This window comes from Rhea americana, unplaced genomic scaffold (genome assembly GCF_003343005.1).
Source record: "Rhea americana isolate MKP2758 unplaced genomic scaffold, rheAme1 scaffold_196, whole genome shotgun sequence".
NCBI classification, from domain to species: domain Eukaryota; kingdom Metazoa; phylum Chordata; class Aves; order Rheiformes; family Rheidae; genus Rhea; species Rhea americana.
In genome coordinates, this window is record NW_028186105.1 from 222,954 (window position 1) to 246,229 (window position 23,276).

Below are 23,276 nucleotides of genomic sequence, written 5' to 3' on the forward strand. Positions count from 1 at the left end.
AAAACACATAAATATGATGGGTTTGCTTTTACTTGTGGGATGCAGGCCTGGATGGTACCAACATCTTTCTCGTGTTGTGCTGGAGCTATGTTCATGGGACCAAGAGCCACTCAGACAGCTGGGAGCTGCTTCATTTAGGGTCTGAGCAGTCAAATTTAAAAAGCACAGTGTTAGCATAGGCCTAATGTCACGGCAATGTAGGAATGGCTCTGACCAGACACTTGTAGAGGAGCAGTTCCCCAAAGCCCCATATCCTCAATGCCCAGCCCTGGGCTGACAGCTCACGACTTTCCCACTCTCAGGTGGGATATCCGGCTCTGACCCCAAACTGTCTCTTCCCAACCAGGAAGATGGTGGAGATATTCTATACTCAAACAAAAGGGAAACCTGGGGTAAGTTCTGGCCCTGGCAAGGCTGCTCCTGCCCAGCTGCAGCTCTTTCTTTATCATTAATTTMTTTTCCCCATGGGAATATGTCAAGTTGCACTAAATACCAGGCATTTTTAATTAAAAAAATGCCTATGTCTTAATGTAAGTGCTCCCATGCATTATTRCTTTGCTTCTAGGGCAGAAAATGCAAACTCTTTCCACCACGTGGGCAAGCGAGTCTCCGCCATAGGAGAGGAGGATAGCGGAGAAGACTTTAGTTTCCTTCCCAGGGACGAAGGAGTGTCCCAGACAAATGAAGGGTTTTGCAGCAAATATCCCACTGGAAAGGTCACTGTGCTCTTCTACCGTGGATATTGCTAGTGTCCCACTCCTTTACCACCATTTTTAGCTCAGCATGTTCCATTTCTGGTGTGCTTTTTCAGTGCCTCAGCAGATCTCTTCCCCTTGAGTGACAGGCAGCCCAGAGCCCGAGATGTTGCCCTGTGACCACCTCCACTGGGACAACAGACTATTTCCCTATCCCCTCTGCTTCCCATCATTTAACTAAGTATTTAACCTTTCCAGGACCTGTCTTCTTATTCTGAGTCTACTCCGCTCCCTTTGGGGCCTCTTTGACTCTGTCAGAAGCCTTTAGGAAATCTAAGTGGACTATTTCAACTGGACCATGCTTATTTCCATGCTCGCTGACTCCTTCAGAGAAGTCCAAGAGATTTCCAAGGCAAGGCCTACTAACTCTTCCTGAAGAGCTCATATTCATCCAAACACCCTCTAATTCAGTCTTTTTGTTACATTGCCTACTGAGTTGCCTACTGAACAGCCTCTGGGAAGGCCTTAATTCCCCGAGCTTCCCCTTCAACCTTCCTTTGAACAAGTTTCCACTTTTTTTTGTGCAATTCCTCRTTCTGAATTTGAATGCAAATGTACTAAGTTTTGGTTGGTGTTTGTTGCTCCTGCAGGGAATTAGGCTGTCATGCTATAGTGTGGGCTTTAGCTATAGAAGCACGCAAGTCCTTTGCCTTCTCTGATGTTGCTGTCACGGTTTGTCCTCTTCCAAAAGTGCAGCCCGAGCCTTTGCAAATGGGTCTGTGCACAGAGAAGCGTTAGTGTCATAGGGAAAAAAGGGACCGAGTCTCTTAAATTTTGCTCCTTCTGGCTCTGCAGGAGTTACTGATGCTCAAAGCAGTTTTGCAGCTCAGCTCGGCTATCCCATGAGTCAGGTGAGCCATCTCCTCCGCCGGCATCGAGGCTGCTGAGGGCTGTGAAGCACYGAGCCCTGCTTCCCTCCTTGCTGCCTGCTGTGCTCCCACCAGCTCCGGACCACAGATCGGCTCCAGCTGGACATGCAACGTAAGGCAACCTCCAGAGCCTCAAAGGCAGACCGTTCCGGTGGCATTTGGGCAACTGCAAGCTGGAGGTACTGATGAAAGGTGTTGTTTCAGGAAACCATTGCAAGGACAACTCTGCAGGGCTGGATCTGGATGTTTTCCCAGCTGCACACATGCATCGGGCACATTCCTCGCAGCGCTGATTTTAGGGCACTGTARGAAAAAGCTTTGCCCTCTGAGTGCAAGTCTGATTTTTTCTGGCTTTGACCAAATTTTGGTTTTGGCTAAATTCTGGTTTTGCCAGTTCTTGGCAAAACTAAACTCACCCACGCTAGCACTGGATTGAGGAGAGCCTGAACCAGTGAGTGATGACATTTTAAGCCCTGCAGAAAAGTGGTCAGTCTGAAAGTGCAAGTGTCAGCAAAACTAAAAGAAACCAGCTTAACACCAGCTACTGATATTTTCAGTTTTCAGTTTCCAAGAAAGCGTATCATTCTTCTCCCTGTCTGATAGACTCGTGTGGAGAACAACATCATTCTGCTCCACTGCGTTTTAAAAGCCAGCGTACTTTTACAAAGCCCGACACAACTGCCGTCTTATTTCTTACCCATGCAGAACAGTGTTTGCATATAAAATTGCTCTGTGGCTGTTAGAGCCCATTTTTTTTGCAGTACATTCACTGTTTGTGGCATGGCTTAGCCTGGTACCTAGGGATACTTTTGCCAAATCTTTTCTACAGCTTTTCCCAGGCTGCCCATAGCAGAGAGCAAGCTGCTCTCCAGCCGTGGTATCTCCCATGCTGAGCAGGATAGTCCCATAACTACGTTTGCAATCACGTAATCTGCACCCCTAGTTGGTCCAGGCTCCTGAAACAGCCTTGTTTTTTTTGCTGTATCACCAGTTTGATGGCAACTTTGCTTTTTCTCTTCATTTTGCAGCTCATGGTGAATATAGTCAGACTGAAGTTATACGGAAGTGAAAATATTAGGTCTCACGACTAGGAGGTGGTATTGTGAGCCCACCGCTTAAACCACAGGCACCGCTCACCCGTCGCCAAACGCAGCCTCAGCCAGCGGGGGACTGGCATTGCCTGCGAGCCCACAGCGGTGTTGCACGGCGGCGTGGTAGAGCGAACGGAGGTCACGTCATCCTCAAACCAGAAGGAAATTCAGGCAGGAAAACAACAGCAGTCAAAGTTAGGGTTTCACCCCAGCCTTGGGGCCAGCAATGCTGCGTATGATCCCAGGGACGCCGGAGAGCTGAGCCGAGTACAAAAGCTGAGCGCAGCTCTGCGGTGCCCAGCGTTGTCCCTGGGGAAGGATGGCAAATTGCCCCATGGCCAGCTGGGGGGGGTCTTGTCCCAGAGAACGAGGACAGCCTGGCCCATGCAGACGTAGATCTTCTCCCCTTTCTGCCCGGCCTCCCAGCGGGAATATCAGCATCTCTCCTCTTGTTCGGGAGGATAATATTTTAGAGAGGAAATCTTTCTCTGCRGGATACCTCCTTCAAGGAGAGATGCAAAGACTCATTAGCTTGCTTTCCAGCCATCAGAGCTTCTGCAATTTTTCTGTTTCCTCTCTGGKTGCCTGGCCCCAAGTGCTTGTGTGAGGATCAGATTCAGACATGCTGGGAAATTTTTGATAAACTCGGGGAAGTCTCTCTTACTTATTAGTGGGCTGAATTTAGGAAGCAATGCCCCCAGCAATGTCCCTCTTCTGCTGGCTGACGCTGAACATGAGTCATTCCTCCATCCTCTTCCACTTCAAAGACAGATTGTCATTGCCCTGCTCCAAGCTGGATAAATAGATATCAGGGCCAAGGGTCCCAAGCCAAGGTGTCTGACCATCTCTGCAGTCAAACCTTTGATCACTTACAAGCCCTTGGCATCAAATGTGTCGGAAAACCACCATGGCAAAGATCCTGTATCTCCAAAAAGGGATGCAAGGAACAATATATTTTTCCATCTCAAAACTTTCTCATTCCTGGGAAGCTGAGCTGGTTTGGGARTGAAGTAGCATCTCCAGAGATGTGGTCCCTCCATCCTTGGGGTCAGCTGGTAGCAGCAGGCTGAGGCCATGGGGGGACCGAAGCTGACTCCGCTCAGCCACCCCAAGAGCCTCATCCCCATGCCAGCTGCCTCGGTGCCTGTGAGAAGTCCCATGGGAGGCAGATGTGAGCTAACCCACCCCAGGAGCTTTCACCTTGATGCTAGCAGTTGGCTTAAACCACGGAGTAAGAGTCTGAAGCACCCTCTCCACCCCACCCCCCCCCGAGGACCTAACCTGCAGCTCTCAAAGCTCACATTACATCTCTGGCTCATCCTCACAAGAYAATAGCAACCGAGAGCAGTTTTCCTCTCCTCCATGAAGGTTTTTGAGCTATTGAGCCTCTTTCTCTTGCTGTTGCAGCAGGCAGCTCTCAAGGGCTCCCTCTGCAAGCAGAGCCTCTGATTGAGCCGGTGTCCAAGTGGCCGAAAGCTCACTTCAGATCACATCACCYCCAGCCCTTATTTCTTCACCCAGCACAGGACAAGGTCACTGACTTGAATTCGGGGCAGCCTGAAATGAGAGCACCTTCCCCCTCTGCCTTTCCTATGTTTCGACCATCTCCCAGCCTGTCAGCACGAGTCCTGCCCCGCCTGYGCTTTGCTTATGGCTCTGTTTGTTTGGGCTCTTCAGCAGTTCAGGGCATCTTCAAACCGGAGTTCGCTCCTGGGGGCCTCTCACAGCAGGAGACCTGGGTGCAGCAGGACCCGATGGGCTCTGCACCCACCCAGCGGGTGCTCAAGCGGCAGTGGCTCCTGAGTTTGCAGCCCAGGCCWTCGGCTCGGCAGATGGAGCTGCTTCCCCAGGCCACAGACACGGGCTGTGGAGCCGGTGGGAAGTGCAATTTCTCTTTCGTCCACTTGGAAAGAAGGAGTTTGTTCATATGCGAGGACGTGAGCAGGACTTTCTGCTCCCAGCTCCTGCAGCAGTCAGGACMAAAAGACCTACTGAGGAGGAAATGGCTTTACTCACCATAGTGAGGGTCTGGAAGTCTCTGGRTAAGGATAGCCCCAGGGACCTGCTGTAATAAGATCCTCCATGGCTGAGGATGGAGGCCAGCAGGAACCTGTCTCCTTGCTGGAGGCACAGAGAGTCCCCAAACACTCGGTGCCAGGGTGCCGGGCGCACACAGCGCAGCAGCTAGTCTCATCCCTACCCTGCACTGCACTCCTGGGAAAATGAGTCTGAGGCTTCCCATCTCTCTAAGATGCGACGTGGGCTGAGACCTAACAAGCTCGTGCCACGCGTGCTGGGTGATCAGCAGAGCTGCTGGGGATAGCTCTGACCTTGCTCTTGCAGAAGGGTGGAGGTGCCCAGCACCCCTTCACGCTAGCTGCCTCCTACATTTTGACCCTTGCAAAGCCATTTAAGGGAGTCTAAAGTCCTGGGCCTGTTTTCCGCACGTGAAGGTCAATGTGCATGCCGAAGGCTGCTCGGATCCCCGGAGCGAGGAGCGCCAGCCCTGCTCGGAGCCAGGCTTGCCGCGCTCCTGGGGGACGGATGGTGCAGGAATAGCTGCAGTGCCCGCACCAGAGCTGTGCCCYGTATAAATAGCTAAAGCACAAAAAAACCCCTCCCCAAATATTTAAAACAAAATAGCTAAAGCACAGCAGTGCCTGCGTCACTGGGGGACCTCGTGGTGCCGCCGGGGCACCCAGGGCGCATGCAGCCCCCCTTTGCTTTGCAGCGGGTGCGCTTGGTGGCATTAATGAAATACCCACTGGAGCAGCRAGCCCTTGCAAGGACCGCTTAAATATTCATGGCAAAGAGACACCCTGACGCCATCGCCCCCGGGACGGAGCGTGAAGCTCGGGGCGAGGAAAAGGGCTGGAGCAGCGGCTGGGTGTCTGACGTGGCCCGCGCRCGCACCTTGGGCAGGGGTGCTGCTCCGTGTGCCCGGCCTCCCGCTCCCTTGGGGACCTTCCCCTTGCAGAGGGCCAGGCTGGGAGGAGGAGGAGGAAGAGGAGGAGGAGGAGAAAGCAGGGTAGGTGCAGGCATGGGGGGGGGAGGGGTGACAGTGCTGCATAAAAGCAGGAAAGTTGCCACAGATTTAATTTCCATAAATGCTTTTATTCTGCAGATATTTTGATGTTCTGATTTCCCAGTGGGGTTTTTGTTGTTGTATAATAATAATAATAATAATAATAATAATAATAATAATAATAAAACAGAGCAGTGACATTTTGGACTGAAAAGCCTCTTTCCTACAGCCTTTCTCCTCCTTTCCCCCCCCCCAACTCCTGAAAATGGTGAGGTTCGTCTCGGAGGGCGCCCGTGCTCCTGGGTCGGCCTGGGGGGCAAGAGAAGGCAGGCGGCCGGAGGAGAGGAGGATGCCTGCTGCCGCCGAGCCTGCTCCAGCCGGAGAGGGCTGTTTTCCGAAAGCTGCGGGGAAGAGCACGARCGGCTGCRGCCGAGTTCGCCCGGGAATGCTTTTATCCATTCTGGCTCTGTTTTTTTTTTTTTTTTTTTCCCCAGCAAAGCCTTGCTCCCCCTGAGAGCTCCTTAAAAATAAATAAATAAATAAATCGCGCGGGCAGCCGTGGGGATCGGCGCCTCTCGCCGTGACCCGCGCGGTATTTTTGGCGGCTTTGCCTTATCGTGGCCGTATACTTAGCTGCTGATGTCAGGGCGGCTCGGCCCCGTACGGCGAGGCGCGCGCTGCCTGGCACGGCTCGGCGGCCTCCCTCCCCGYGGGCTGCCGCTGCGGGTTTGCTCCCCGTCGCGGCTCCGTAGCCTCTGGGCATTAGCCAAGCTGCGTGTTACGGGAGCGAACCGGTGCATCAAGTGCAGAGCAGCAGCCAGGACGGCTGCAGAGAAACATCCTCTCCCCACGCAGCCGGCTCGGTGCAGCACTTCCCTGTCTGGATACGATGCAGAGAAGTGGAGGACAGGTGGGAAAAATCCGGCGGGGCGTACACTTCACATAAAAAAGCGTTTAACTCCAGATCAGCGCTCAGCTTCCAGACCGAACCCTCCGGTGGCAGCCCCTCTCCCTGCTCAGAGACCCCCGTTCTCCTCCGAGCTCTGCCCTAACTTTCATCCCCTCGCCCTCGCCCGACGGGACCCAGCGAGGCTGCGGCCGCGAGAAGCTCCCGGGAATCCTGGCCGGCTCCCAAGAAGCTCAGTTCACTTTCCAGTGAACAGGGTGTAATAACACACAGCAAATAGCAGAGCAAGCCAGAGCTGCACAGCCGGGGAGGGTTCAGGGCTCCAAACGAGAGGCTAGGAGACAGGACCGGTAAGAAGATTAAATTATTATTTCAGTGCATGTAATCTTCTGTTTCACAAACCAGCACTGCAGGTGTGAGAGGCYGGGCTTTGGAGAAGAGGCTGTGACCACCTCTGGTCCTACAGGATTTTATTTTTTCTTTTCACCAACTGGAGAAAAAAAATAAGCAGAGAAGTTTCTAACAGCAAGGTGACATTTCTGGGGGTCATGGAAAATCAGATTACTCACCGAGTAGGAAAATGCGGAGCCACTCAAAGGCATAGTGTCAAGGAAACCTGTCTGCCTGAAAACTTCACCCCGGTGAAGCAGAAGCCCTCCAAGGAGCTGAAGCCCATGCTCGGGGCCATCGTGCTCGGCCTCATCCTCTTCATTGCTGCCGTGGTGGCCTGGTGCTACTACACAGTGTCCCTGCGGAAGGCAGAGCGACTGAAGACGGAGCTGATGGACCTGCGTGCGGACGGGTTTGTCATCAAGAACCAGAACGGGGAGGTGGTTTTCCGCCTGGCCTTCCGGTCGGGGAGCCTCGACCTGGAGTCGTGCTCCAAGGAGGGAGAGATTTTGAGCTGCACGCGGTCGGACAGGGGGCCGCTGAACTTCTTCATCCAGACGGTGAAGCCCAAGGACACGGTGATGTGCTACCGCGTGCGCTGGGAGGAGTTTGCGGCCGGCCCGGCGGTGGAGCACACCATGTTCTGGGAGGACGCCCACTGGTACGGGGGCTCGGAGATGAGCACCCAGCACTGGCCCATCCGCCTCGCGGGCTACCAGGAGCCCGTGCCCTACGTGACGAGCGACGTCTACTCCTTCCGGGACAGCTTTGGGGGCATCCTGGAGCGCTACTGGCTCTCGTCCAAAGCGGCGGCCATCAAGATCAACGACTCCGTGCCCTTCCACCTGGGCTTCAACGCCACAGAGCGCACCCTCTTCTTCCAGGCCCGCTACAAGGATTCGCCCTACAAGCCCCCGCCGGGGCAGCAGCCTTTCCCCGAGCTGAGCTACCGCGTGTGCGTGGGCTCGGACGTCACCTCCATCCACAAGTACATGGTGCGCCGGTACTTCAACAAGCCCTCCAAGATCCCTTCYGAAAACGCCTTTCGCTACCCRATCTGGTCCACCTGGGCCCTRTACAAAAAMGATATTGACCAGGATAAASTYYTGRRWTTTGCAGAAAAGATTAAGAAGTACCRTTTTAACTGCAGTCACATTGAAATCGATGACACGTACACACAAGCATACGGGGACTTTGACTTTGACCCCGTCAAGTTCCCCAACGTGACCGAGATGTTCACAAAACTGAGGGAGGATGGCTTTAAGGTGACCCTGTGGACTCATCCCTTCATAMAYWMMRATTCCTCCAATTTTGRGGTGGGGATCGAGCGCCARCTGTTCATCAAGGAACCATCGGGACGGCTACCAGCCATGGTGGAGTGGTGGAACGGCATTGGGGCCATCCTGGACTTCACCAACCCGGYGGCCCGGGACTGGTTCCAGAGCCACCTGCGGCAGCTCCGCCACAAGTACGGCATCTCGTCCTTCAAGTTTGATGCYGGYGAGACTAGCTACCTACCCAAGCAGTTCAGCACCTTCCGGCCACTGTCGGACCCCAGCATCTGGTCGAGGCGCTACACGGAGATGGCCATCCCCTTCTACGAGCTGGCCGAGGTGCGGGTGGGCTACCAGTCGCAGAACATCTCCTGCTTCTTCCGCATCATTGACCGCGACTCCGTATGGGGCTACGAGCTCGGCCTCAAGTCCCTCATCCCCACGGTGCTCACCATTAGCATGCTGGGTTACCCTTTCATACTGCCAGATATGACTGGAGGAAATTTCCTCCCCAACAAGACGGAGGGTGCAGTGGAGATCCCGGACCGGGAGCTCTACATCCGGTGGCTGGAGCTGTCGGCCTTCATGCCCTCCATGCAGTTCTCCATCCCGCCCTGGCTCTACGACAAGGAGGTGGTGGAGATYGCGCAGAAGTTCACGGAGCTGCAYGAGTCGCTGGTGGCCCCGCTGCTGCTGGAGCTGGCCGGGGAGGTCACGGACACGGGCGACCCCATCATCCGGCCCATTTGGTGGATCTCTCCCCGCGAYGAGGCCGCTCACAAAATCGACTCSCAGTTCCTCATCGGGGACACCCTYATGGTGGCCCCCGTGCTGGAGATGGGCAAGCAGGAGCGCGACGTCTACCTGCCGGCGGGCAAATGGCGCAGCTACAAGGGGGAGCTGTTTGAGAAGACGCCGGTGCTGCTCACAGACTATCCCGTTGACCTGGAYGAAGTTGCCTATTTCCTCTGGGTTTCATAACAACTCCTCCATCAGCTTTTCAATAGGCTCTGGAATTTATGAACAAAAATATTTAATGAACTGGGAATTTTGATTGCCTTAAAAATAAGAATACCCTAGTATCAGATTAGAAGTAGTCATTGTGACCTCTATTTTGTGTGACARTACCTGAAGAACAACTCGATCATTAAAATATATTGGATGGACATCTTGGCCATGGCAGTACGATAAATACAACACGTAGAAACACAGTCTCTGCTTGTAATCATTTCCCCACAAGAAATGGTATGTGCATTTTTGTTTTGTAGGGGAAATTGAATGGACTCTGTTGTTATCCAGTTGTACTGCTGATCCCCTGAGATATTTACAACTTTTCATTTATTTAGTGAAGGAAGTAGTTGGAGAGGGTAGTTAAAAAAAAAAAGAAAAGAAAGGAAAAGTCTGTGATTAACCTAAAGACAGAGGGATCAAATATTCAGATGGTGCTGCTGATGCAGTAGTAAAGGGCATTTGCATTTCCCATGGACTGAGCAAGCACAAGGAAACTTTAGCACTCAGTCATTTTTCCTGCTTTGCTGGGAGAAATTATGGAAAAAAACTTGTCTCTGGTGTACAGTCACCAAAGCCTGTAAGCATATGCTGAAATCTTACTAGCATCTGAGCTTAATCCAGAGAGAGCCCCCGCCACTGACTCATAAAAATCCTCTCCACTTACTTCTCAYCTCCCGGTAGCACCAATGCCACTGCTGCAGGGAAAAATTCCCTTGGGGGAAAAAAAAAAAAAAAAATCCTTGACATGACTGAGTGTCCTAGGAGAGTCCTGGTGTCTCCAGGCTGTGATGACCCTTCCCAAAAGACACATTACCAAAAGAGAGCCACATCTCCAGCCCCAGCTGTCCCCCAGGCACAGCTGCTGTCTTCTTCACRTTCTCAGCTCCTTTGGCCATGCAGAGCCTTGCTGCCAGTGTTGGAAATGGCTCGTGATGTCTGACAGATAAATAAGCTTGGATGCAGAAAAAAACACAGCATGAGAGTGGGTGATGCTGGCCACAGCCAAGCCTCCTCCCGCCGCTGGGTGCCGGTGGTGCTGGGGAGGGGGTTGGCAGCTGTGGGGTAGAGCTGTGCATGGCCCCAGGGCAGGAGGGAGCCCCTTTCCTTAGGGGTGCCCCATGCACCTGTCCCCTCCCCATCCTGCCCTGCTCCTCCTCGGCGCTTGGAGGCATGGGGTGCGTAACCAGCACACTGGGTGCGCCTAGCCCCCCGCACAGTGATGCTGCCCGGTTCCTGTCCCCTGCTAATGCCAGGCTCSGATGTCCCCAGCAGCCTGGCCCCATCAGAGCATCCGTCTGCTTTGGTGCTTGAGCTAAGCAGCCCCCAAACCGGCTTGGATCCAGGTGCTCATTGGTGGGTCTGTTACACTATAAGGACCCAGCATAGTCATGACTGCCCCCCCCCCAAAAAAAAAGCAATCTCAAGTGATGGGCTGGGGGTGAGCCAAAATATTTGCTAGCTGTCTCTAAGGGCCAGGTGAAAAAATAATTAACCCACGCCACTGTAACGCTCTTGCAGGCATGGCTATGGGGAGGGAAACCCAGTAACATGGAAGGCAAAGCAGTGCTCTATCTGACAGCAGTGTTCGGGGCAAAACAGACTTTCTTTGGGTCATTACTGCAGACATCCTCCTATCCCAGCAAAGTGGTTTCCACCTGAGGACAAGACCCGCTTTCCCACGCACTTCCACTCTTGGCTGCTGGTTTGGGGTCCCGAGGGTCATTGGCAGCTGGGCTCCGGCAACCGAAGGATCTCGGCAGGCATCAGCCCTCCCTRCCAACCCCAACCCTTCCTGTTTTATTATTTTTCTCCTCTTTACTCACTACCTCTTACCCAGCGCGGCAGGGGCTGAGCCGAGCTGCAGGCTCCCGGGGACCTGCAGCTCTGTGCCGAGGGGGTTGCATGGGGCAACCGGAGCAAGTGGCMCCCCGGGAGCAGGCGTCGCCCCGGGGCCCACGCGCTGGCATGTGTCAGCACCCTCCCGCTGCGCTGTCGCGAGGAGAACCATGTGTTTGCCTTGCTAACAAGCTCCGCATTTGCCAGCTCATCTCCTCTGTCACTAGCCGCCGGCTGCCTGCTTCTTTATTGCCCTTAATCTTGGGCAATCACTTATCTAAAAATCACCTAACCTCCCCACTCAAAAAAAAAAAAAAAAAAAAAAAAAAAAAAAAAAAAAAAAAAAAATAAAAAAAAAAAAAAAAAAAAAAAAAAAAAAAAAAAAAATCACTCCCTTTCTCTAGTTGGCCTCTGGGTTTTTGTACCAGCCAAGTCCATCTTCAAGTTTCTCCCCAAGAGTGAGGGACCTGCAAGTTGGCAGTCTTGCATGGTTCAAGCCTAGCTATGACTGAGGAGGTTGTTCTTTTCCTAAGGTTGCCAGCCTGGCTGCGTGCCCAGAGGGAATCTGTTGTTGTCAGCTTGTCCTTTTACCGTGTTTCTCCCCAGACTTGGTCTGCATCCATCTTCCTGCTTTTTTTTTTTTTCCCCCTCACTCTTTAATAAAAGCTGTGATTTCTGGAGGGATCGGACACATCCCTGRCGGGGCTCTTGCAGGTCAGCAGTCACTGTCCTGCTCTCACCGCTGGGAATCTCTCTGAAATTGCGTCTAAAATGAACTGGTTTTATGCTGGAGCCTCCTGTACTTTGCCAATAACACGTCTGCCTGTGCCAGACACGGCTGCCGAGCACATTTTGCAGCACGACTCGGCATCTCCCTGGAGGTGGGGGGAGCCAGGAGCCCCCTCTGAGCTAGCTGGACACAGCGCAGAGCTGAGCCCYCGTTCCCGGTGGGGCTCATACGCCTTCCCTGGGCACAGCCCCAGCTTTTAGGGGGAAGCAAAATAAAAAGGTAAGCTCTTAGACGAGTTTCGTGACCTCTGTTTCCTCCTCTCACATAGCACTTCAGTGCAAACCCTGCCTTGGTGTCTGGGTCCTGTAAYGGCAAATAGCCAAACTGGCCTCCTCCCAGCATCCTGATTTTCTGGGGTATCAGAGAGGAGCCTCCTCTTCATCAGTGCTTGCAAGCAATCTCAAACTGTACATCCCCAGTAAGCAACGTGGAGAGGCACCCCCTACACCCCCAGTATCAATGCCAATGGGCCCTTTGGGGCTGTGACACATGGGGCAGGTGCCTCTAACCTCCTTTTCCCAGTAGAAATAGGAGCAAAGCTGCCTGGGTCYCCCCCAGGGGCTGATGCAGCAGCAGGATTCAACTGGGCATGGTCTTTTCCAGGCRAGTCTCAAGACACAGCTATTCCCTTTGCTTTAGGGATCCATGGGAGGGTGATTCCTGATGCAAACCAGCCTGTGCTGGAAGATGGTGCATTTTTATCCCAGTCCCCCGCTGAKGGCAGCAAACAAGGGCAAGGGAGCAGCCAGTTCTCATCTTTAAAACACCTGTCAAAGCTTCAAAATACAAGTTTTAAATAAATCAACACCCTCAACTCTAATTTCAGTGAAGTCTAGGGCAAAAACTCCCAAATGTGTTACTGCCTGAACAACTGGCCCCACTCATTGGGCATAGATGGACATAGTTAAATTTCCTTTTGTTTTTTCCAAGTTTTATATCAATCGAGGCAATTAATGTTACATTATGTTGTTTCATAACAATTATGAATTAGAAAAGCAGTAAAAACACAGCAACATTATAGTCTGACTTAAGAAGGCATGTGCAAACACAAGCATCCATTAAACCCAATAGTGCAAGCTTCAAAATTCAATATCACATAAACAAGTTGACCTGCTGCTCAGCCATGATCAGACATGGACAGTGGTATGAGCCATACGGACTGGAAAAGGTTTAACCAATCCACCAAACTTGCCCCTGGGCATTTCCTCGGCTGAGTCGAACAAACCCTGTTCTGGATGGTGACCCATGGTGCAAGTTGGGGAAATGATCTGAGGCTAGTAGTTCCCAAAGCTTTTCTGCATGGACTGCTTGTGGTCTGCAAGGCTCTACAGATTTTATAGCTGGACTGCAGAACTAAAGTGGTGTTTTTAATAAAAAATTCAATGGAAAGGATACCTAGAAGCCTGCAAAACATCTCGAAGCAGCATTTCCAAGCTACCACTCTCAGCCAAGCCTCTGCTGAAGACAGGCTGCTGAAGAACATGTCCCCAGGATGTGGGAAAGCGTTGGTCCCATGGGCCCTTGGACATCACCCATATGGACCCTTGGTCAGCCATCCACTCTTCAGCTTCATCCCTTATGTTCTTGTAACAGCAACTTTACTTTGTCTCCTAGCTGGAGCTTTGAACAGCCATAGGCATTTATGCCCTAACTACAGCACCTAGAAAATGATAGTCTATAACTGTATTCATTTATGAAGATAGTTAAATTAAAAAAATAAACTTTTGARAACAAAATTCTTTCTTTTGAGAGGAGGGGAAAGAGGACAGAGCATCTTTGGGCATTTTCCTCCAGGTCTTTCCTGACTGCACCTAGTTGAACTTCAGTGCTTCCATGGCACAGCTTCTAGGATGCAGACTTTATAATCGCCTAACTCACATGAAGGTCCCAGCTTGTCACCACATCCAAAGGGAAAMTAGAAAGTACAGCTGGAACCCCAGTTTCTTGTTCATCCAGGGTGGTATAAATTTTGAAGTAGCCTACAGCAATTCAGAGACCCAGAGACATGAGGAGCGTCCACCTGCTCCAAATGGTCAGTGTGTTGGTTCAGTCAGGATGTGCGAACGGACAGTCAAGCTCATCTTTGCCTTTTGACTTCTCTGTGACATGTTCACACTTCCCAGGTTCCCTTGAAGTCCTGAAAGTCTTTGCTGTAGAGAGGGATCGACATCTCTAAGAACAGAGTGGAAATTTCTTTTCGGTGATGCTTTTTCTTGACCTTGCTTGTGATGTCCTTGTCCTTCCTTTCTGCACTGGTGACAGCAGCGCTGCAGTGACATGGCCATTTCAGTCACAGACAGAGCCAGGCAAGTGCCTGTCAGCCACGTCAAATGGTGTGAGAAGTTATCTCCCGAAAGGAGAGACAGTAGTAGTGTGTGCGAGCTCTCCTCATCTGCTCCAGTGCAAAGCACTGCAGGTTTTCTTAAYCCTTGAAACCACTGTGAGGAGATCTAAGACACGCATCCCAGTACTCCCAATATTTTGATAATAAAAGGATGCTAATGGGAATGCCGGTTCACTCTTCCCCAGCTGACATAGCCTGACTCCTTACTAGTGAGGCATGTGGCGAGTGAYACAGCAGAGGGAGAGAGGAGAAGATGTGCAACATCTGTGGGTCAYGGTGGGCTCCTTTACATGCAGTCCAGTGTTTGGGAGTGTAGAGTGTCACTGGCAGCTGGACTGTGCAGCAGAGCACAAAGCCACTCCCAAGACAGGGGAGAACAAACTATTTCGCAAGGCAAGGTCAAAAGTRAAGAACTGGATCTACAGCCTTAATGTTTTTCTGAGGCTGGAAATGAATTACTGAGGAGTAGGGTCAGGAGGAAATTGTGCAATGGACAGGGCTCAAGCCCTCTGTCTACCCTAACGCAGCACCTGAAGCCGGGGAAGAGCAGAAGGCTTTCTCCACACCTCACCTTCCTCAGAGGCAGCAGTTAAACTTGTGTCCATGAGCTCCTCACCTTCATCTCCTCCCTCCAGTCTGAGGTGCTCTGGCCACTTAYGGCAGGGGTCCAGAATTAACACTCTGCCAGAGGGTGTCTGTACGTAGTACAAGGWCGACTATTTAGACTGATGCCAGGGAGCAAACCTGGGACCTTCATATCTAGAAACAGAAGAAGCAGGCTTTGCAGCTGAGCCTAGGTCACATTTGTGCATCTRGGGGACAGGGACCCATAGGGCTCTCCTATGTCTGGTTTTGAGGCCAAGACACCAAGTTATGCTAGGCAGATCCATTCAGACCTCAGAAGCTGCTCCAAACAGTCCCTCAAATTATGCATCTCCAAAACATTCCTCAGTTCTCCCCTAATTATATAAGCACTTTAGATTTTTCCCTCAAATATCTACATTTATGCTCCTGGATGCCACCACGAGCCTCAAATTTGGAATATCACCTTTTCTGCCTCCTGCAAAGCCCAGTGCAGGAGATGGACTTTGAGAAAGACCATCTTTCCATACGGAGTGGGGTGTAGCACACTCGTGCTGGACTCATGCTCAGCTCACACRCAGTCACCTTCAAAGCCCTGCATACGCTAAGCTCTCCTTGGCTGGCTGCAGTCTGGGCAGGATACTCCGAATCTTCCCAGTGAGAGCAGTTCAATTCTGCACAGATTCATTAAAAATTCATGGGCAGAGACCCATTCCCATCCAGGGCACAGCAGGGCAAGTCCTGCCCTGGAGAGGAAGGCTGCCAGACTTCAATACTATTAGCTGTTTCTCAGAGCAGAGATTGCCAACATCTCTCTGTAAATACATATTCCCGTACAAAACCAAATGGCTTTAATGGGAAAGACATAGAGAGACGTCTGCAGTCTCACATTGCAGCGTCCAGAGAGGGAGGGGAAAGAAGTTCAAGGGTAAATCCRTAGGCCAGGAGAGGGACCTGAATCAGAGTATCACCAGTCCTGGCTGTGGGAGATTTGGGTAGAAACACACGTCACTCAATGTCCCTCCTCGGAAGGCTCTTACATGAGCCCCAACTCCACAGCTACAAATGCTACCTGAAGAAGATCCCTAAATCTTTGAGAGAGCAAAGGGCTGCTTCAGAAAAACACCAAACAAAATCATCATCTCTCTAACTCCAACCTGAGACAGCGACAGATATTAGCTTAGTTTTTATGGCACATGAGAACATTTCCTTGGATGCAGCATGAACACCCACTGGTGCAAAACCATCAGTGCGAAAGCCAGTGTTTTCCACCCACCGCCAAGGTGGCTAGCAGCAAATGTTACCTCCAGGGCTCATCAATCCAAGACATGTGACTTATGAGAACTTGCTGTTCCCCAACAAAAGTCACATGTACCTTTTGAGAACTGCTTTGCTTCAGGCAGTTCTTCTGCCAGGAACAAACCTGAAAGTCTATCTTTCCTTAAAAACAAAAGGATGATAYCTGCAGGATAATCATATCATAAAGCAGGATGCTAAATGCTTTAAAAACGCTAATTGGACACACCGATATGAATTGCACTGCTCTAGGAAAGACAATGTTGACTCTGAAGGCAAACCACAAAAGCAAGAGCCCTACAGCAGGCGTTAGGTGGATGAGGAGGTGGGACACGGCTGCCCCAGGAAGCAGTATGAAGTGTGTACAGTCAAAATACCTGCATGTTGATCGAGTAACCTGGCCCGCCTGGTACTCAAGAAAGCAGGAGTATGGGGCAAGTGTTAGTCTAAGCCCATGTAGACTAAAGGGGGGGGGGAATATATATCTATATACATATGTATGTAGGTATGTATGTATCTCTAGATAGTTTTCTCTGCTTAAAGTCCTTTTAAATGTGTTTGCTATATTATAAAACTTAAGGCAGGTTGTGCTATAGCAACCCTCCCAAGCCAAATGYCCTCTTTCCCAGAGCTGGGCACTCCCACAGGAGAAAAAACATTCCCACTGGGCAGCAACCAATCTTCATCTCTCAAAATCCTTGGGAACCGAAAAAGGTATTAGGTTCAACTGTGTTTGCAGGCAGCTTCACAATACTTTCTTCACATACACAGAGAAAATTCTGGCTATCGTAACAAATCCCATGTCTCTGACCAGCTCCAAATTAAAGAAAAAAAAAACACCCCACTCCAAATAACAAAAGAATCCCAAAGACAGTGAAGTCTTTAATTCCCCTCCTCAATCCCAGACCCAAATGAAATGTGCAATTAGAATTATTTGTCATAAAGTCCTACTGTAAGGCATGGTTATCCCCAAGATTAAATCTGGTGGAGGAGTTGTTATGAAACCCAGAGGAAATAGGCAACTTCATCCAGGTCAACGGGATAGTCTGTGAGCAGCACCGGCGTCTTCTCAAACAGCTCCCCCTTGTAGCTGCGCCATTTGCCCGCCGGCAGGTAGACGTCGCGCTCCTGCTTGCCCATCTCCAGCACGGGGGCCACCATRAGGGTGTCCCCGATGAGGAACTGSGAGTCGATTTTGTGAGCGGCCTCRTCGCGGGGAGAGATCCACCAAATGGGCCGGATGATGGGGTCGCCCGTGTCCGTGACCTCCCCGGCCAGCTCCAGCAGCAGCGGGGCCACCAGCGACTCRTGCAGCTCCGTGAACTTCTGCGCRATCTCCACCACCTCCTTGTCGTAGAGCCAGGGCGGGATGGAGAACTGCATGGAGGGCATGAAGGCCGACAGCTCCAGCCACCGGATGTAGAGCTCCCGGTCCGGGATCTCCACTGCACCCTCCGTCTTGTTGGGGAAAAAATTCCCCCCGATCATGTCAGCAGAAATGAAAGGGTAACCCAGCATGCTAATGGTGAGCACCGTGGGGATGAGGGACTTGAGGCCGAGCTCGTAGCCCCATACGGAGTCGCGGTCAATGATGCGGAAGAAGCAGGAGATGTTCTGCGACTGGTAGCCCACCCGCACCTCGGCCAGCTCGTAGAAGGGGATGGCCATCTCCGTGTAGCGCCTCGACCAGATGCTGGGGTCCGACAGCGGCCGGAAGGTGCTGAACTGCTTGGGTAGGTAGCTAGTCTCACCAGCATCAAACTTGAAGGACGAGATGCCGTACTTGTGGCGGAGCTGCCGCAGGTGGCTCTGGAACCAGTCCCGGGCCGCCGGGTTGGTGAAGTCCAGGATGGCCCCAATGCCGTTCCACCACTCCACCATGGCTGGTAGCCGTCCCGATGGTTCCTTGATGAACAGYTGGCGCTCGATCCCCACCYCAAAATTGGAGGAATYKKWRTKTATGAAGGGATGAGTCCACAGGGTCACCTTAAAGCCATCCTCCCTCAGTTTTGTGAACATCTCGGTCACGTTGGGGAACTTGACGGGGTCAAAGTCAAAGTCCCCGTATGCTTGTGTGTACGTGTCATCGATTTCAATGTGACTGCAGTTAAAAYGGTACTTCTTAATCTTTTCTGCAAAWYYCARRASTTTATCCTGGTCAATATCKTTTTTGTAYAGGGCCCAGGTGGACCAGATBGGGTAGCGAAAGGCGTTTTCRGAAGGGATCTTGGAGGGCTTGTTGAAGTACCGGCGCACCATGTACTTGTGGATGGAGGTGACGTCCGAGCCCACGCACACGCGGTAGCTCAGCTCGGGGAAAGGCTGCTGCCCCGGCGGGGGCTTGTAGGGCGAATCCTTGTAGCGGGCCTGGAAGAAGAGGGTGCGCTCTGTGGCGTTGAAGCCCAGGTGGAAGGGCACGGAGTCGTTGATCTTGATGGCCGCCGCTTTGGACGAGAGCCAGTAGCGCTCCAGGATGCCCCCAAAGCTGTCCCGGAAGGAGTAGACGTCGCTCGTCACGTAGGGCACGGGCTCCTGGTAGCCCGCGAGGCGGATGGGCCAGTGCTGGGTGCTCATCTCCGAGCCCCCGTACCAGTGGGCGTCCTCCCAGAACATGGTGTGCTCCACCGCCGGGCCGGCCGCAAACTCCTCCCAGCGCACGCGGTAGCACATCACCGTGTCCTTGGGCTTCACCGTCTGGATGAAGAAGTTCAGCGGACCCCTGTCCGACCGCGTGCAGCTCAAAATCTCTCCCTCCTTGGAGCACGACTCCAGGTCGAGGCTCCCCGACCGGAAGGCCAGGCGGAAAACCACCTCCCCGTTCTGGTTCTTGATGACAAACCCGTCCGCACGCAGGTCCATCAGCTCCGTCTTCAGTCGCTCTGCCTTCCGCAGGGACACTGTGTAGTAGCACCAGGCCACCACGGCAGCAATGAAGAGGATGAGGCCGAGCACGATGGCCCCGAGCATGGGCTTCAGCTCCTTGGAGGGCTTCTGCTTCACCGGGGTGAAGTTTTCAGGCAGGAAGGTGTACATGATGCTGTTTTTCTCTAGTGCTTTGTGCAAAGAAGAAGGAAGAAAGATGTCTTTGCAGGAAGTCCTGTGGCTCAGAGACTGCTAGTTTTCCGCTCTATGGAGCTGATGTTCTTAGGCTCTCAAGAGAGGAAAATGGGCCATTAGGAGTGTTCCCACCGCCACTGTGTCCCTAAGCACCAGTCTCTGAAAAAGAAGAAGGATATAAATAGTCTCTGAAAATTCTCAGAATCAAAGGATCACTTGTCGTCTCCTTCCCATCTCAATTTCAATAGCTCCACATGGCTTCCGACCATTGGGACGCAATGTGCCAGGTGCTGTACGTGTAACAGCAAACACTGTCTCAACACACTCCCAGGGAGACAACATGAACGGACAACAGCCTGACCGCCTCATGCACAGAAGAACCCTAACACCATAAGTGCCAAACCATTGCCTTAATTATTCTGGGAGAGGAGGAACAAGATCCAGCAAGGAGGGAATCATCAGTGGTTTGACAGGGAGGGGAGACAGGGCAGGGGCAGGAGGTGGCAAGGTGAAGAGGCTGAACAGGAGCAGGGCTGGTGCACAAAGCGTCTTTTAACACACAGGGCTAATTAACAGCCGTAGGAGATACTGTGTAACGAAATCCAGCTGCTGATCCTAATTTYAATCGGTTTGTCTCCTTGGCAGCTTTAATCCAGATCATCTACTGCGCCGTTCCCTCCCTGTCCTGCGCCTGCCCCAGCTGCTCCAGCTCAGGCTCGCACTCAAGGACATTTTGCAGCGAAGGTGGATGAACCCCAGTTTTTCTGCATCCCAATGGAGCTGGGATACACAGGCAGCCTGCGGCCGGCCYCGGGGCACGCAGGGGTTGCGCTGTGCAGCAAAGCGGGGATGCAGGAGCTCTCAGCCCGGGCACCAGCAGCCTCGCACCGGAGGAGAGCRGCTCGCTCTTGCCACGCATGCAAATCCCTGCAACGGCTCCCCGCGGGCAGGCAAAAGATTAATTTTGTTGGGGGGGGGGGAGGAGGGTCTGGGGGGAGGAAGCGTCCAAAGGGCTTTTCCTACGGGACAGCCAAGCCTCAGCCGGCTGCAGTTCGGCTCCAGCCCGCGCGGCCCCCGGGAACAAGGCGGCTTATAAAGCCAGCGCGGCTACGCCAAGATCCGGACGGATTTTTCTTGGCTGCGGGCTCGCTCGGCCCAGCCAAGCACAGYGCTGGGACGGACAGAGGCGAAAAGTAAAGTAAGGACACGGGAAAGCGAGAAACAAAACTCCACGGAGGAGGAGCAGAGGGAAGGAGAGAAGCTGCAGAGGAGCAGGCGCCCGGGTACCTGCGTAACGCCAGGCAAACCAGAGGGAAAAAAACCCTCTTTTCAGGCAACAGCAGAGTGGGCTGCAGTGATTTCCTCTAGGGAAGGGGCCAGCTTGTTTTCAAAAGAAGAGAAAAAGCGTCCTAGCGCAAAAATACGATTTCTCCTGGTGCGTCATCCAAGTTGAACACCTTCCCCGCTGCACTCATTGCAAGAGCGCATTTTCCTCCGCACCTTGAACCGATCCTTTTCCCAGGAAAAAAATAAAATAAAAGATAATAAAAAATAATAGAAAAAGCAGGCAACGAAGCTGAAATCTGTTTCTTCCCCCAGTTTCTGTGAAATCTATTTATTTCCTCCCTCGGCTCGAGCCAAGGTGCTGCCGAGCCGCGCCGTGGAGGCGCCTCGGCCCCGCTCAGCTCCGCCGTCGGATCCAGCCGCCCCGGGAGCCTCCAGGCTGGCAGTCGTGGGCGAAGCGACAGCGCAGGTATCGGCAGCACCAGCTCATTCGAACCTTGCCAGGCTGCCGGTCGCTTTAAACGGGATTAGGGTGGGATTAGGACGCGATTAGCCTGAAGGAGCGATGGGTCTCGCTGGACGACTTGCAGCGCGGCCAAGCGCCGCCGAGCCCTGGGAGCTCGGGGAGCTCGGGCACGGCCAGAGGCTCTAAACATGTAGGTTTAACCGAAATGTGGTCCCTCCCTCTCYGGCCTGGAAATTCCTGGGATGCCGGCAGGAGCGAGAGGCGAACAGCCACGGCGAGCGGAGACGGGCCGCTGGCTACCGCYGCTCGAGGAAGGGAAAGGTTTTCACCCAAGGCAGAGAAAATAAAACACGACCGATTCCCCCGCCGGCCTCCGTGGTCAGGAAAAGATTGTTTTTCCCAGCTCTCGCATCTTCAGACAAAAAAAAAAAAAAGAAACAAACAGGGCTTTCTCGCCTCGCTCCCAGGCGGGTGTTGAGGCGCGAGATCCTGCCGCCTCTCCCCGCAGCGCCGAGGCCGGCCACCTCCTCGGCTCCCCGTACCGCGGCCGAGCGCCGGGGGCTCGGCGGGTTTCGCCCTCCCTTCCAGCAGACCCGTTTATTATTTATGAGCGGCTTTGAAGCCGACCTATTTTTAGGCGGTTTCTTTCCTTCGCGCCCRCCGCAGGCCGGCGCTGCTGACGTACGAGAAAGGGCTGCTGCCGCCGCGGGGAAAGGAGGGCGCGAGGACGAGGGCGGCCGGGCGCCGGCATCCCGCGCCCCCGGGAGAGCGCGCCTCCTGCAAAGCCCGCGGCCGCTTTCCGCCTCCCTTCGGCGCACAAACATTATTCTGCTCCACGACAGCTCTCCGGCGACCTTTTAAGTCGCCTTCGGAAGCGGTGGGCGCCAAAGCCTGGCGACTCGCCGCGGCTTCCCAGCCGGCCCGAGACGAAGCTGCTTCTCCCCGTATCGCAGCTTTTCATCCTAAAGCAAAACGTCCGAGTGGGACGCACGTTGGGGAGTAAAAATAAAAATCCATTGCAGGGCCTGTTCTATTTTTTGCTGGTACCGTTGCTAAACACAGGCTGAGAGAGCCACAGCACCACTAACCCCAGCACCTTCGCAATTAGGTCGCTCCTCTAAAGAGGGTCAATGACRTTGGGCTGATCTTTCTCGCCTGCGTCGGCTCCGCTCCAGGATCCGAGCTCTCRCCCAGACCTCGGGGAAGCTCACGAGATCCCATGGCGGGATGCTGAGAAACCGTCCACCCCGGTGCCAGCAGCGGCTGCCTCCTCCCCAAATATTCTGGCAGGAGTCGAGCTAGCAAAACACCGCAGCTTTGGCCATCGGGCATYGCCCAGCCCATAAAAGAGCAAGGAAGGGAAATGACAACTCCGGCAAAGCTCTGCAGGAAGGAAGCCCTCGAGCACTGGGCTCGTGCTGTGCCTTTCCCGGCGGAAGGGCTCCGTGTGGGATGCCGCCTTCGGGCCTGAACGCGGCAGCAGATCCTTCCAATCGCCCCGCTGGCGGCCGCACCGGCTGGGAGGCACCTTGTCCCTTCCTTCCCTTCTTCTCCAGCTTCCAAGACAAACCGGCCGGGGCCYTGCAGGACGCCGGGGCCCTGCAGGRCGCCAGGTCCAACCCACGTCCCGCAGTCTTGACCCCGTGGCTCCTGGCCCAAATTCTCCCTCTGGCGTTTCGCTTGCTGCCAGCGAGTCTGAAGCCTCAGAAGGGCTCAGCCCACCAAAGAGCACTCGGCCCGTCCCAGCACGTTAAGTAAAACGCCCTGATTCAGGTTTTTGGAGAGCTCAGCGTTGTGGACGCTGAGGCACGCTGAAACCTGAGCCCATCTGAACACCAGAGCATAATAACATGATACGGGGAAGCAGAAGGAACCTAAGCACAGCCCTTCCCTGCTGCAGCTTGCAATTTTCCAGCCACCGAGCCACCAAAWAATTCCAGGTCCTTCTAGCTCCAGAAAGCGGCTGATGCCTCCAGGAGCCCGGCTGGCAGCTCGGCACCCCGAGTTGCCACCTGTACYCCGTGGTGCCGGGGATGCGGGACACCCCGGGGCCGCATGCGATAACGAGCCCGTTAAAATCCTCACCGGCAGCTATTCCTCGTGTGGACCCAGCCTGGGAGACGCCACCTCCGACTCGGACCCTCCGCGGGGCGGCGGACGCCCGCTCGGGCCCCGCGGACGCGCGGGGATCGCGAGGCGCCTCCGAGCAGCGCGACGGGCAGCGGGGAGGGAGCGCGGGGGGATCGGGGCTCGCCCGGGCGGGGGCGGCCGCTCTCCGCGGCTGGGGTCGCCCCGGGGG

At 53.5% G+C, this 23,276-nt stretch overlaps 2 protein-coding genes across 2 annotated transcripts; one reads left to right on the plus strand and one right to left on the minus strand.

The window, feature by feature from the left end:
- The first annotated feature begins 6,640 nt into the window (after nt 1-6,640).
- On the plus strand, nt 6,641-9,522 carry LOC146596935 (alpha-galactosidase MYORG-like). Its single transcript, XM_085303016.1, has one exon. It carries the CDS (start codon nt 7,196-7,198, stop codon nt 9,290-9,292), a length of 2,097 nt encoding a protein of 698 aa, XP_085159142.1. The 5' UTR covers nt 6,641-7,195; the 3' UTR covers nt 9,293-9,522.
- A 7,365-nt stretch (nt 9,523-16,887) lies between these two features.
- MYORG (myogenesis regulating glycosidase) lies at nt 16,888-23,228 on the minus strand. Its single transcript, XM_085303017.1, has 2 exons — nt 23,063-23,228; nt 16,888-19,386 (listed from the first exon to the last, which is right to left on the minus strand). Exon 2 carries the CDS (start codon nt 19,201-19,203, stop codon nt 17,167-17,169), a length of 2,037 nt encoding a protein of 678 aa, XP_085159143.1. The 5' UTR covers nt 19,204-19,386; nt 23,063-23,228; the 3' UTR covers nt 16,888-17,166.
- Nucleotides 23,229-23,276: the final 48 nt, after the last annotated feature.